The sequence below is a fragment of the Rhipicephalus sanguineus genome, chromosome 3 (genome assembly GCF_013339695.2).
Source record: "Rhipicephalus sanguineus isolate Rsan-2018 chromosome 3, BIME_Rsan_1.4, whole genome shotgun sequence".
In the NCBI taxonomy this organism is placed as follows: domain Eukaryota; kingdom Metazoa; phylum Arthropoda; class Arachnida; order Ixodida; family Ixodidae; genus Rhipicephalus; species Rhipicephalus sanguineus.
In genome coordinates this window covers 177,113,143-177,128,315 of record NC_051178.1, presented here as the reverse complement: position 1 = coordinate 177,128,315, position 15,173 = coordinate 177,113,143, and the positions used below count along the sequence as shown (strand labels likewise).

Sequence of the window (15,173 nt, the reverse complement as noted above, 5' to 3'; positions counted from 1 at the left end):
CCCCTTGAGATTTTTCTGGATTTATGCCACTGGCTCACAGCACCACCTCCAGCTGAATTTTTCGGGGGACTAATGACTTTTGTGGATAACTTAAAGGCTTTAATACGATATAAAACTTGTTCCTTGACCTGAGCAGCAGCATCCTTGAACAGAGCAGCTTCTTCCTTTATCAAGCAAAAGATGCATATTTCTGTGGTAATTTAAAGAAAATTGTAAGAACACGAGTGAGGCTTTTATGAAAAATATAGCTTTATTCATACACATGAAAACCTTAATGAAGCTATATGTGCATGGCAACAATACTGTGCATTTAAGTATATTAGACATGTCACAATAAAGTCATTATAAAAATATCAGTGCACCACCATTGCATATTGCCCATTAGCCATTAAGGGAGTATTAAACTGAAACAGTACCGATTGTTTGCACTCAGAGCTTTGATGCGGAAAGGAAAAGAGGATGAAGTTTGTCAGCAAGCTCCTTCTTGCCTTCCACTTTCACAAATTTTGAGAATGCCTGAAATGAAAAACAACAGAAAAGTCAACATTATTTAAACAAGGAAGGCACTTCACACGCATAGTCACGAAGGTTTCATTAAAAAAAATATTTTAGTCATCATATCTCGCTCACCACTACTGTTACGAAGGCACTGTTACACGAGTCTTGCCCAAAATTTACTAACAAGTGGGGCATTATGATCAGTACCTTGTGTATATCATATGCCAAATAAATCGAGTAGGCTGCTGCACACTGCTCTTGTTTTGACTCGGCCTACTGTATGTGCTACCACTGTTTCTCCTACAGGTCAGCTCCACAAGATGTGAAATGGATGCCCTTCTTAGGCCCTTGACAGAGGGCAGCAAACGGTTGGGTGAAAAGAGGCACAGGCGGCAGTATTATGAATTAACTCGTGCTTATGGAAAGGGCAGCTAAAGCAACAAAGGACATAGAAAATGGGACAAATGCAACAAAACTTAATAAAAAAAAAATAAGTACAAGAACAGAAGTATGCCCAGCTGAGTTTACCACACAAGCTGGACAACCGAAAGGTGAAAGTAGTCTGAATGAAAGGTAAATGTCTCCAAGTGAGTTACATGCTGTTTATTCAAGAACTAAAATTGAACTAACAGCAGCCAATCGTGGCTCTTCCTATTTTGTTACACATACACAGAGGGTGAGAAAAGTAGAGAAAGGACACAATGTGCTCATAGCTTCTAGAGAACTCCTTTTCATGAAGTCAACTTTCAACTATGCTGTCAACACAGGCCAACAAAGTCGATGCATACTCACTCATAAAAATTTTCGCAGGTTATGTACTAAGTCAAGCTCCCGTGCACTCACTAGTGATGACAGTCACTTTCACTCCTACAACTGTACACTTATGCTCACCAATACACATGCTCATTGTAATAACCAGCAATCGCTCATGGGAATAGTACTACAAGCATCCATTCATGATCACTGACATTCATGATTCATGCTCACTGACATTCATTCATGAAAGCGTTTGTGGGTAGGGGGAAGGTCAAGGCACACCCCTCCCCTCTGTAACACGCGCCTCTGGCCAATAAATATTGAGCTGACGTATGAACACTAGGGTGCTGAAGTACGTATAAGCAGACATGAGTATAAACATGAGCCGACATAAGGCTGATAGCATGGCTGAATAGGTAGGATCATAGGTCAGCAAAAATGTGGAGCTCACTCAGACTCACCAGACTCACTCAAGAAATATATTTTGCGCTTAGGGCTCACTTGGACTCAGACTCATCAAAATTTTCCTCAAATGGATTCACCTGGACGCAGACTCACTAAAATTTTTCTCAACCGGACTCAAACTCACCAAAATATTACCCACCCGTACTAACTCAGACTCAGACTCATGGCTCGATCTGAGTCTTAGTGAGTCGGAATGAGTTGACTCATGATTGAGTTTGCAGGCCTATGCTCCTGTCCACCGAAAATCACATCACTGGCTTTAATTCACACTCGCTTTGATTGGTACTTGCTTTGGTTCATATATGTACTAACATCCCCTCAAACTCATCGTCAATTGCCCTCGTTCATATTCACATTCACTCATACCCTTCACCACTCACTTAAGCTTTATGTCGAGACTGTCAAATGCGTCTGGAACGAATATGAGTCATTGTACTCATAAGTGAGCATGCAAACCTATGGCTACAAACGCCCGAGCCACAATTTCTGACTTGTACTGTCTGTAACTTGAAACTCACCACTTGGGGCGTCACCCTCCCTGCCACAAGGTTTGCGAAGATGTCATCATCCATGGTTACGGTGCAATCTGAAGGCGTGTCCCTGGGGCTTCCACGATACACAGCACCAATCCCATTCTTCAAGTCCAGTGCTAGAGCAAGGAAGAAACAAAGAATTTAACATTCTTTGCTATCGTGCATGCTTACAGAAGGCACATATTTACTTCGCAGATTACAAGGGACATAACTGCTCATTAGGAATCGGACCCCACTAATCACTCTTTTCTGAAAGCCAGTAGTTGCTTGTGCGATTTCCATGTCAACGAGAAAGATGAAGGTTTGCTGCGAACAAAAATTCTACGGTTGTTATATGTATAATCAAAACAGTTTCAGGGACTGAAATAGTTGTAACTTCCAGCACCAGATAGGGTAATGCTACTGATGCCCTTAAGTACGGACTGTGACCAGGCGTCTGAATGTATGACCAGTGTGATCTTTTAGTCTATCTAACCTGTAATTCCTGAACTAAATGACCATGTAAGTCACACTTAAATTAAACATGTGACTGTACACAGAGTGCTAACTCAAAGAGGTCGAAATTGGCAACATTTAAAAAACTAGCAGTTGTTCCGTGTATGAATACAACTGATGAGCGAAGCTCCTTGGAAATGGGACGCAAAGGACTATGCGCCTGATCTCGCTGCTGGCTTTCATGAAGGCGGTAGGGTGGGGAGCGGGTGGGGAGAGCGTCTGCTGCGCTCGGTGGCGGGAACGACTGAGCGAGTGAGTGTACGGCGTGCACAACGCAAGGAGAGGGAGACAGGTGGGACAGGGGTGCGAGCGGTGATGTGGCAGCGAGCTTCAAGAGCGACGACGAAATGCGCATGCGGCGGGCGCTGGCGCCGGGTGGGGAAAGTGTCTGCTACTACCTTTGACAAAGCGCCCCTAGTGCGTTAGAATGATAGTTGTTGTTTCACAACTACTTGTGCACAGAACTTATTTCTTTTAACCTCGAATGTCTGGTGCGCTAGAACCAAACTGCTCAAGGCCTAAACAACTCCTCTTAAGTCACTGGTCACTGCAACCTAAAGCGATGCTTAAGAGAAGGGAGCTTCAACAGCGACGGCAGGGTGCGGGCCTAAGGAGCTTCACTTCTAAAAAATTTATTTATTGTGCGATATAATTTCAAAGCCTCACGAATTAACACTTTCGTGACCGCACCTATTCCCATCGATAGTATGTTATCGATGACTTCAAGTTCAAGTTTTGGCACTCTCTGAGCGGTTCTGGACAGCTAACGCAATACAATGGGTAAAATAATGTTTTTAATCAGTTTTGTTTGCGAGTTTCTTTTTTCCACCGCGGGGAGATTTCTGAAGCTCGTTCGCAGTTGGGTAGGTGAGCGCTCGTTGTTTCAGACTTCGCAACGACGTTGCTTGCGGGTGCTCCACAAAAACGGTGAATTTTGACGGATTCCGATTAATCCGAGCGAGAATCTCTGGATGATGGTAGCAGCACAGACACGGAAGACGACTTCGATTCGCCAGGCTTCAGTACGGACGGCGAAAGTGCGTCAAACCTCCCCGGAACATCAGCAGCTATCTGCCGGTAAGTTTCGTCTTCTCCTCGGGTCATTTTATCGCTGCCGCGCGTCGATGTCAACGTATCCGGTGCGTACTAAATATAAGAGCTCTTATCCGCAAGGTGTTAACATCATTCGTGCGGGAGCATTTGGCGCCGGCTGCAGAAAGAGCGCAGTTCTCTCCTCGAAGACGGCGCAGAGTGGACTTTGACCCAACGCTCCGGTATGCTGCGTGGCGGCGTCTTCGTGTTGTTTTTCACCGCAGAAAGCGTGAGAGAGATATGCAACCACACAGATAAGTATGCGTGGATGCATACTTTCGAAAAGCCAACATACAGTGAGAGGGGCGGATCCATGGAGGGAAGTTACTGAAGAGAAGATGAGCAAGTTCGTTGCACTCCAGGCGTACATGGTAATCGTTGAAGTCCCGCGCTTGCATTGGTGTTGGTGTCGACGACACATATTTCCAGGTCTTCGTCCACCGTGAGTGATGCCACGGAAAAGGTTCAAGGCTTCTTGAGTGTCTCTGATCTGAAGAAGACGACCGTCGCATCCCACGAGAAGCTTCACCACGTGTCTTCTCTATTGCAACACATGAACGATTCTTCTATGCTATTTTTTAACCCCGTCGGAACCTTTCAGTGGATGAGAAAATGGTGAAATCTGAAGGTCGGTATGGTATTCGGCAGTATATGAGGGAGAAAGAGGTCAAATGAGGGTACAATTATGGATTTTTGCAGATTTGGAACAGGCTACACTGTTCATTTCAACGAATACACAGGAAAATTGAAAAATACCAGAACTGGAAACTATGCTAGGAAAGTGGAACAGAAAAAAAAAATGTTTTCCGAAACATGTGTAGCCAGCCTTTGTTTCACCGCGTCGAGTAACTGCATCGCGTGGTGGCATGATAGGCACTAGTGCCTATATTCTTGTATTTATGTAAATAATCTTTGTACTTACAGAACTTATATTTCCACTATTATTCTACGAAGGCTTTGCTTTCAAAACGTATATCTCGATTTTTTTTAATGTTTACCCTTTGCAGAGTAGCATTGATGTTTTTATGAATCTTTTTTTCATTTTGATGCATATTTCTTTCTTTGATAATTTTTTATTATATTCGAAATAAATCCTTTGTTTGGAATTAATACTGTTGGAAAGACCACTTCTTCCTCTATCATTTGATACCCTGCACTTTAGCATCAATTATTTTCTGTGGCAGGAAAAAAAAAATTTCCTGGACTAGCCAAAAACAACCGATCTTTCCATGGTCACAAAAGTGTTAAGGAGAACGACAGCCACACACTGAGCTCTATATGAATACAGAATGACGAAAGTGATCAGGGGTTTTAGCAATGTATGAACAGATGAGCAGTGTTCTTGTCTTTCTGATACTTACTCCACTTGCTAGCTTCTTTGCCGTCCTTGAGAATCCTCCATTCATAAATAGCTTGCACCTTAGGTGCCAGGTCTGGCAGGTGAGCTAACTTCTTAGTGAGCACAAAGAAGGCACAGTCACTCCAGAGCTCCTTGCTCAGGGGCTAGTAAAAGAAAAAAGAAAGCAAGAACAGAAAGATGAAGCTAACATTTCCTACCCAATCAACTAATTGACATGACCCTGCACACAGTAACGAATCCAGGATTAACTGAAATGAGCTTTGGTTCATAAAAAGAAATCTCGGCAGCCTGGGGTTTCAAATCTCACAGCATTTATCTGCAACAAAGCACAAGTCTCGCCTGCTAAATGGAGTTACGATAGACCACAAAAGCTGCATGTCCCTAAGTGATTGAAGGTATACAGAGAAAAAGTTTGCACCAAAAGATAAAATAATAGGTTCGCCTATCTGCAATACAAACGATTACTATACAAATGATACAGTACAAATGATCTAGAAGTACAGTGGTTTCTGCTTATATTTGAATAGATACATATATGCATTCCTTTCAAGCTAAAATTAGAAGCCAAGATTTGGTAACATGCGTGGCATCTACTCCAGTTGCTGTGGCCTCAAAGCTATCAAATGAGAAGTTTGTGCATCAAGCAAAGGAAGCAAGTTTGCAAGACACTTTCAGAATGAGTCACCAGAACCAGTTTTCTGGCTTACGTGCTCAAGTTAGACTTCGAAAAGTATAACTATATTTGCATATCATGACCCTAATTCAGATCAATTTTTGCGATGAAGCAGTCATGGAATGCAATAAAAATGCGATTTTACCCTTTTGAAATGTAGGCAAAAACAACTTGAAATCGAGGCGAAAGCCTCCCAATCAGCAGCAAAACACTAGACAGTGAGTTAACAGCAGCACATTATAATGGATTCACAGCTGGCCTAGCAGTATGCTTGTGTGAATAGTAAATTATAGGTTCGAATCCGAATAGTGATTTGGTTGAATAATTTCGAATCGAATTTGAATAGTATATATCACATATTATAAAAAAAATTTGCATATTTGTCATGACCCAACTAACCTGCACAATATTTTAAAAAATTTAAACAAGGCATGTGCAAACATCATTCTTTTTGGTTCAAAGGGAAGTGGAAGCAACTTTGAATAGTAGCAGGATTTGACTCTCGGCGGAATGCAAGCGATAACCTGTAAATTTTTTAAGTTTTAAAATTTACTATACTTAGAGCATATAGGCCGGTATAACAAGCTTTTAAACTTAAAAAATTAAACTTAAAAAATGATAAATCGATGCGAGAGTAATATGTTCATTTAATCTTGAAGTGGGGCTTCGCGGCAGTGTGGATTTCCTCTGGAAAGGTGTATTCACGGTAGAGCGTCTATCCACTGCAGTGAAACCACCTTTACAGGGGATTACATGCGGTTTATATATGTCCATTCATTTCGAATACTTCGAAATTTAGAATAATTTAAATTGCTCGAATATTTGCACAAGCCTACCTAGTAGGTTAGTATTTGCTTTTTCACTTGTGCCTTTGATATTGCAACATAACTTACCTTGCCATCTGAGAGCAGGGGGCTCATCAACTTCAGTTCAACTACTCTTCCGCTTTTCAGAATTTCTTGCCACAACAGGTTGAAGCGCTGAGTCAACATGATGTTGCCACGGATCTTCAGACGACCGGTCATAAAAGCCTGTTCCACAGAAATGACAACACAGGTGACTCAGAACATGCCTCTAGCACAATACGCTAGTCATAACATTGTAAAGTTACATGGCAAAATAATAACGGATGTCGTTTCTTGCACACAGCTTAACACTTGTCAGACCTCTTTCAAAATTTGCAAATGTGCTTTTGCAGCACCGGACTATCATCTAAGAGCAGCGATGGTTATTAAAGAGAAAGATATTATGAAATGTGAACACTAGCAATTGGTTGCTGTACGTGGTTTCTTTAAGGAAACTATACCTACATAATACACGGAAGGGCGCGATAATACGGTACACAATGAAGAAGATGGACACGGGACGACTTTTTACCTTACTGAGTTCAATTTCTTGTACAAAGGGCTCTTTTGAATGTTCTAACGCAGTCTTATTTAACCCCTCGTTGTTGACGGCCCTCATCGGAATTTACAGATGCAAGGCAAGAACAGCATCCTGGTACGCAAGAGAATCCATGTGCCCTCCTGATTTGCAACCGATGTTCGGATGAAAAAAAGCGCGTCGTCCCGTGTCCATCTTCTTCATTGTGTACCGTATTATCGCGCCCTTCCGTGTATCATGAACCAACACCAACTCGCCCAACTTTTTACCTTACATACCTACATAATCATTTTCATAAAACACAAAGTTGACACAGACGGTTTAAAAATGGTTTGAAACTTCGTTTGGCTGGCAAGGCGGCAGCAGGAAAGCTGGGTTAACAGCCATAGAAAGTGTTGTATATATCACAAGACAATGCTGCAAGGCAATTTCATTTCTGCTATGCTTGCAAGTTTCAAGGGCAAACTTAATTTCTGAAAAGATTGTGACCAAATAGTAATAACTAATGCTACTTAAACAACAGATACAATGTAGAATTCTCTATGGCAGCTATTAGAGCAACTAGTTCTACAGAAAAGTTCAACTCGGACATTGCAACGGCCCAGCAGCAACAAAAGCCAAACAGAAGTCTATTCCACCTCCAAGCATGTTGGTTACAGGAGCACAATGCTGAGTTAAACAGCCAATTAGGCATAAAGAATGCCACTAGAAATGAGGGAGACAGTGTGCTCAAATGTTTCACCACAACAAGAGCCTCTATGACTATAATAAATTGTCCTTTTGCGTTATTTTGATGCTTTCTTTTCCTTAATTCTTTTACTGTCAAGAACTGTTGCTGCCCTGCTTTGAATAATCCTAGCATTTTGCATTCACAGCAATGATGCAGATACATTGCTTCTGAAAGTCTTTGCTAATGATGAAAAAGCCCTAAATTGTTTATGCAATGGGTTCCATTCGCTTCTTTCCTTGAAATGCTCATGCCTAAAGTAGCAATGACTGCTTTGCTCTAAGCAGGACCACAACTTGATGCGACTCAAGCCGACAAATGAAACCCTGAGTTCCTCTAATATTTTATTGCTGATGTGTGCACAATACAAGTGAACAATCAGTTTGCACTGCCACGTGTGTTTGGAAAAAGAATTACGGCCATATGCCCAATACGGTCACTTTCCATAGAATAGCCGTAAAATGTATAGCCACTTTTACCTTCTGTGGATTCAACTTGCCAAGCATGAGCTGAATCACATCCTCATCATCAATGGTGATGGCAACATCAGCCTTGATGCCCTTGGGAGGCCCCTTGTACAAGTCTCCCTTGCCAGTCTTCAAGTCCACAGCTGTAAACCAGAAACGCCTTTTACTTACACACATTATTTCTCCTGCCTTGAGTAATTGGCCTCAGGCACTAAAAATGTGTTATATTCATACAGAGGTGCACACAAATGGGTGTTTTTAGAAAAAATGTACAGAAGAGAACAAACAGTGCTGACTCTCAACTTATACAAATAATAAACACTTTGTATATGCTGGCTGACTCACAGCTAGCACTTCAATAAAGGCAGTGACAGTTAAACCTGCCTTGTTCACACATCAGTAGCTCAAACTAACACTACATAATCAACAAAGTAAGCCCCATAACTTGCATCAGATAGCATGTTGTAATTTCTGCAACACTCGTTATGGCTGTCACAGTCACCAACTGCAGTTATTGTACAGTATCAGCAAAGCTCTGTTGATTTTAGAAATGCATGAACTCCAGGACTGTAAGCAGAGTACTAGGTTTCAGGCACCTGTCATGAGAAAAAATATGCTACTATATATATATATATATATATATATATATATATATATATATATATATATATATATATATATCTGTCATGTATCTGCTTTGAATAAGTGCAGTTATATGAGAATAACTTAATTTTCTTTCAGATATTAAAATCCCAGAGCTCCTGTAATTGACAAATAATCAGTCCTATGAACAAATTCACGTTGCATGTAATATTTGATCCTATAGCACTGTGCACCTTTCCATATTGTGGAATTAGTGTCAGCAAATTATTTCAAAAGCTCACAGAAAGACAAGGATGCAAAGCATCAAGTCAGCGCATAAGGATTGTTTGCAATATGTAGATATTGAAATGTGGCAAGGTATTTCATGCAGGCAGGCAAGAGCTCATACTTCATGCCTTTGCTAAAACACATCCTAGCACCAAAATGCATTTTGTGACCTTTGATCACTAAATATGTTTCTAACTGTGTTTCACAGGTCAACACCCACTCCATTCAGTTGCCTTCTTGCCGTCCTGCAGGATAATCCAGTGGAAGACTGTCTTGACAATGCTTGCGATCTGTGGTTCTTGCTTCTGGTACTCAATGAAAATGCCAAAGATGAAGTCTGACTTGATTGTGTTTGGTGGCTGCCGGGAATATTGAAAAAAAAAAAAAAACTGTTAGATACATATGCACTCCAACAAAATACTGTGCAAAAAACACAAGTGCACTTTACTTGATTGTAATGCTGGTATCCACAAAAAACAGACAGAGAATATATTAATGCCTTAGTTCCACTGGAAAACACAGATAACAAGATAACCGTATCTTGTTATCTGCGTTTATGTAAGGGCTGCACCAGTATAAGGGCCACAGCCCCAACTTGGCAGTCCGAAATTCAGAAAGGAAAATCCAACAGAGAACGAAAATTCAGAAGCAAATTTCAGCCGATGTATTATACGTAATGACATCAATTCGAACTGACGAATTCCAAGTAACTCTTACTAGTTTTACAGTAAAAAGAGTGGCGCCCATGTTACCGTAAAAAGCAGCACTGAAGATGACTTAACACATAAGTTTTTAGTGAACCGAGTGAAAGCAGCAAATACGGTGATAGCGAATTGTGCAGTGTGTGTGAATGAATGAATAACATCTTTCTGAAAAGGACAGTGTTTGCTTTTATGGTTGTGTGTGATCACTGAGGAATACAGCAGATTACAGCGCATTTCATACTTGCAGTCGGAAAAATTAGGCAAAATGGCACAGTCCTGTGCTTGTCAAAACTGAAGAAAAAGTGTGGCTCTTACACGAGTCTATATGGTATTATGCGTACATCGCAGGGAAACTAATAGTAGAAGGCTATTACGATGAAAGGTGATGGGCAAGGATGCCTTTTTCGCTTATTACAAGTGAAAAAGGCAGTAGAACAATGACTGTCACTTGAGCTGACATGTTAACAAGCAACACATGGACCTCTAAACAATTAGCAAATCAAAGATGGCTGAATAGTGTGAATACTAAACCAAGCTTACCTCGTTTGGAGGCGGTGGCCTTTCCCCATCAGCACCAGCGGCTGCAGCCGCAGCTGCCTCGTTGTCCTTGGCTGACTGAACAATTGCAGCCAGTTCGTCTTCAGGATTCTCCTCCTTGTCCTGCTCCCAGAGCTCCTGAAGCTTTTGGCTGGCCAGCACATTGCCTGTGATCTTCATCTTGCCCGTCATGAATGCCTGTTCAGCAAGCAAAGCACAGCCCCACTTCCCTTCAGCTATGTGAAGATATGTGGAGCATTTATGCAAATGGGTGAGGGATCCATAAATCAAAAGTAGAAAAAACAAGTGAACTGTTTTCAAGACAAGTGAAACAAGTAACTGTTTACAAGAGATATTAAACCAATGACTGTAATGGCATTTCTTGGTGAGTTTTTTTAATTTCAAGCAGGATAGTTAACTGCCCAGATTTTGTTGTCAGAACAATGACAACGTGTGTGGTCAATGAGCCATGATATCTACTCACAAAACATTATGTTTGAACATGACAACATATTGCTATCGCGAAAGAAGACATTTGAGGCTTTGTGATTAATACCTCATGACATAGCGCTCACTTTTGCTGCACTTTTCATATGGCTACAGCACAAATAATATTGTTAATAGGTTATTTTGTTTAGAATGTTTTCACTGGATGTAAAATTTACACCAATATGCACATCCTCTTTCGCTCTCTCTCTCTCTCTCTCACACACACACACACACACACACACAAATAATAAACACATGCAAATAAGAGAGAAACACATAAAGCAGGACATACCCTCTGAGCATCCAGCTTTCCAGTGAAGATACTGTGCAGGATTTCATCCTCCATTATAAAAGTGCAATCAGGCTTTCCCTGTTTAGGTGTTCCTAAGTAAACAGCTCCCTTGCCATTTTTCAAGTCCAGAGCTGGCAACAGGAAAAGAGAAGGAACCATCCTTTTACTAAATGTTATTCATCAGGCTCTCTCAACTGAAAACGTACTGTTGCGATTGAACTCATAGACCACAACAGCTGCCGACTGTTAAACAGATTAGATTACGCAGATAAAGATTTCAGATGGCAGAACAGAAATGCACAGGTGTGTGCACCTCCAAGTTTTCAATCTGTTACTTCGACATAAAAAATCCTGCTTCCACCAAAAGTGTCTCTCACACCCCTTACCAACCAATTTCCTTCTGACTGTCATAAAATAAGAAGGATGCAGCTGCCAACGCGTCATAGTGTGTATGTGCCAGAATTAAACTGAACCTTAAGGGACCAAGAAAATGCGTTTCATTTAACAGGAGTTCCACTTACTGAGAGAGGAGCAGGTTTGCAGAATCCAAGAACGAAACCGATCATATTAGGGGCAGTTGTTCCGTTTAAGAGATTTCCGTTTACTGAGAGTCTAATGTACTTTATCTCCTCAAATTTCTTTCATTCACTGAATATTACTCTTCATTTGTAAATGGGAATGACGGCCATCACTTGGCAATGTCCACTTATAATGATGGTGACAAATTTCGAAAATCAAGCTGTAACTATATACGTACTGTTATTACCTGTGGTAACTTTATGTACTTCCTACATAGTACAATGTAGTAAACAATACCTACTGTCGTATCCACTCATCATTACAAGCGGTAACATTATAAGCAGAAAGCACTGTACAACTGGACTATTGTAGCAAACATGAATATACTAAATTTATGGCCGCTCCCAACTCTTCCTGAAACGTTATTTTTGCATACATTTAAGACTCTTCATACTGAAGTCTTCAGCACCGTAATATGCTCATACTAAACAGAAAGCAGGTTCCCTTGCATCACACCAGCAGCACGGTAAATGAACACTCACAAGTATGCACAAAACTTGCACATTCAACATGCCAACAGCTTAGTGGCATAAACATTCATTGGCTTGCTGCACATAAGCACATGGACTTCGATATCAGCTGACATGTGCCAGAACACAGAAGAAAGCTTCACATATACTTGAATACTTGCAGTTAGAAATGACTTCATTGGAAAAAGCTATAACCATGTTGTCGTGTACGCGCACTTCAACCGACGCACGGCCACTCCAGAGGTTGTGCCTCGCTTGCCGGTGCTGCCCGACGCGCTCACGCGCATGGCGCCTTCCTCAGACTCTCGTCCCCAGCTCCTGCATATCGTGTTACGTCTTCTGCCCTCGCTGTAACTTCCTCTGCCTCCTCTCGTCCGCTTCTAAAAGAAAGCAATAAAACAGTCTCCTGCCAGCCGCTGTCTCGTGTGGTTCCTGTGCTGCGGGGCTCCGAACCCCCAACATAACACTGGCGACGAGAAGTGGAATTTTATAAGTGCGCAGCTCTCTAGGTTACGCCCATGGCTACTGGAGGAATGCAGGCCGCCATCGAGCCGTTTAGCGGCAAGAACTGGTCATCCTGGATCCAGCGCCTGAACTTCTACTTCGTGGCGAAAGACGTCTGCGACGAAGAAAAGAAGCGCGCGCTCCTCCTGACGCTATGCGGAGCCGACACCTTTGAAACTGCCTGCGCTCTGGTCGCGCCGAAGACTCCTGGAGAGGTGGGCTATGCCGACATAGTTGCCCTTCTGCAGAAGCACTTCGATCCGCGACCGTCTGAGTTGTACAGCCGGTACGTGTTCCAGCGACGCGACCAGCGGCCGGAGGAGTCGATCAGCAACTACGTTGCAGCCCTCAGAAGCTTGTCAGCTGACTGCAACTTCGGAGTGCCAGCGACAACGTCTGCTACATCGACGCCACCGGCAGAAGGCCACGCAGCCGTTCTGGCGAACCCCACCATGCTGCCCCAAGATGTGATGCTTCGCGACAGGTTCGTGTGCGGCATCCGCGACGAGCACCTCCAGCAGCGACTGTTCGCGGAGAAAGACTTGACTTTTCAACGCGCGTTGGACTTGGCACTGTCGTCCGAAAGTGCGTCGAAGCAGCAACGAGGACTTAAGGGAGCGACGAGCTCCGCGGAGGTGCACAAGACTTCGCAGTCTAAAAAGGAAAGCAAACATTCGGCTCAGCAGCGGCGCTGCTACCGATGCGACGGCTGGCACGAGGCTGACACCTGCAAATTCAGGACAGCGCAATGCCGTTTTTGTTCCAAAAAGGGCCACATCGAGAACGCCTGCATCTCCAGAAAGAAGAAAAACAAAGAAGGCAACCTCAACGCCCGGCAAGGAACTCACATGGTTAACGCCCAACCTGTGTGCTACGACCTCGAGGACACCGATTGGTGCTACGACCTACATGCCGTGAGTGGGCGACAACCCTGCCCTAAATTCCTCGTTGACGTGAAAGTCGAGGGAAGGCCCCTGAAATTCGAAGTGGACACGGGCGCCGCATGTTCTCTCATCAGTGAGGCTACCTACCACCAAACGTGGCCATCGAACGCCCCAAAGCTTTCGAGAGAACCCCTAGACTTACGCACCTGGTCAGGGGAAGAACTTGACACCGTCGGTTCGGCACAGGTTCGTGTGCGTTTCAAATCAAAGGACTACGTGCTGCCCCTGCTGATAATCAAAGGGACTGGGTGCAACCTGCTCGGACGTGACTGGTTCTCAGCACTGAACATCCGTGTTCACGGAATAAACCAGGTCGCCGAACCAAGTCAAGAGATCCAGGAGGTTCTCGCACGCCATCCTGATGTATTTAAGGAAGCTATCGACGGCTACGTGGGTCCATTGGTTCACTTGGACTTAGAAGAAGGTGCCACACCCAAGTTTTGCAAAGCACGTCCAGTGCCCCTAGCTTACCAAGAGCCTATGGAGGAAGAGCTCGACCGCCTGCAAAAACAAGGCATCCTGGAGCCGACGCAACACGCCGAAATGGCCACACCTTTGGTGTGGGTGCGCAAAAAGGATGGAACATTTCGCGTTTGTGGAGATTACAGGAGCACAGTTAACGCGGTGGTCAAGAAGACGGCGTACCCACTGCCGACAACTGCGGAGGTGTTCGCAAAGTTGCGCGGTGGAACGACATTTTCGACGCTAGACCTGTACCAGGCCTATCAGCAGCTAAGAGTGGACGACGAGACAGCCGCATTGCTCACCGTCAACACCACCAAAGGACTGTTCAAGGTGAATCGCCTCCCTTTTGGAGTATCCGCTGCACCAGCCATCTTCCAGCGGATGATGGAGACGACACTGGCCGGAATTCAGGGGGTGAGTGTCTACCTTGACGACATTATTGTCAGCGGGAAGGACGTTAAAGAGCATGCGCAACGTCTAGAGGAAGTCCTGTCGAGGCTAAGCGACAAAGGTCTGCGACTCAAGCAAGAGAAGTGCCGCTTCGGCATCAGCTCAGTCAAATTTCTCGGTCATAAAATCGATGCTCAGGGTGTCCATACGACCGAAGAAAAGGTAAAGGCAATCCTTGAGGCGCCAAAACCGACTGACAAGACCTCTCTGCAGGCTTTCTTAGGGCTTCTCGCTTTTTACGATCGTTTTTTGGAGAACAGAGCGACAGTAGCTGCAGAGTTGTATGGGCTTCTCGAGAAGAACACGCCCTGGAAGTGGGAGAAAAAACATCAGGATGCGTTCGAGATGCTTAAGAAGATGATTCGGTCTTCGACAGTCCTTGCGCATTATGACGAAAAAAGGCCTCTCATTCTGTCCGTG

At 43.5% G+C, this 15,173-nt stretch overlaps 1 protein-coding gene across 1 annotated transcript in view; it reads right to left on the bottom strand.

Annotated features, from left to right (window-relative positions):
• Positions 1-239: 239 nt before the first annotated feature.
• Positions 240-15,173, bottom strand: part of LOC119387719 (peroxisomal multifunctional enzyme type 2) — a 38,162-nt gene continuing 23,228 nt past the window's right edge. The window contains exons 23-30 of the mRNA XM_037655197.2: positions 11,342-11,472; positions 10,564-10,758; positions 9,540-9,678; positions 8,462-8,592; positions 6,766-6,903; positions 5,201-5,342; positions 2,238-2,368; positions 240-516 (exon numbers count right to left, since the gene is read on the bottom strand). Of these exons, the coding sequence (XP_037511125.1) occupies positions 430-516; positions 2,238-2,368; positions 5,201-5,342; positions 6,766-6,903; positions 8,462-8,592; positions 9,540-9,678; positions 10,564-10,758; positions 11,342-11,472 (1,094 nt within the window). The 3' untranslated portion in view covers positions 240-429. The remainder of the gene's footprint in view (positions 517-2,237; positions 2,369-5,200; positions 5,343-6,765; positions 6,904-8,461; positions 8,593-9,539; positions 9,679-10,563; positions 10,759-11,341; positions 11,473-15,173) is intronic.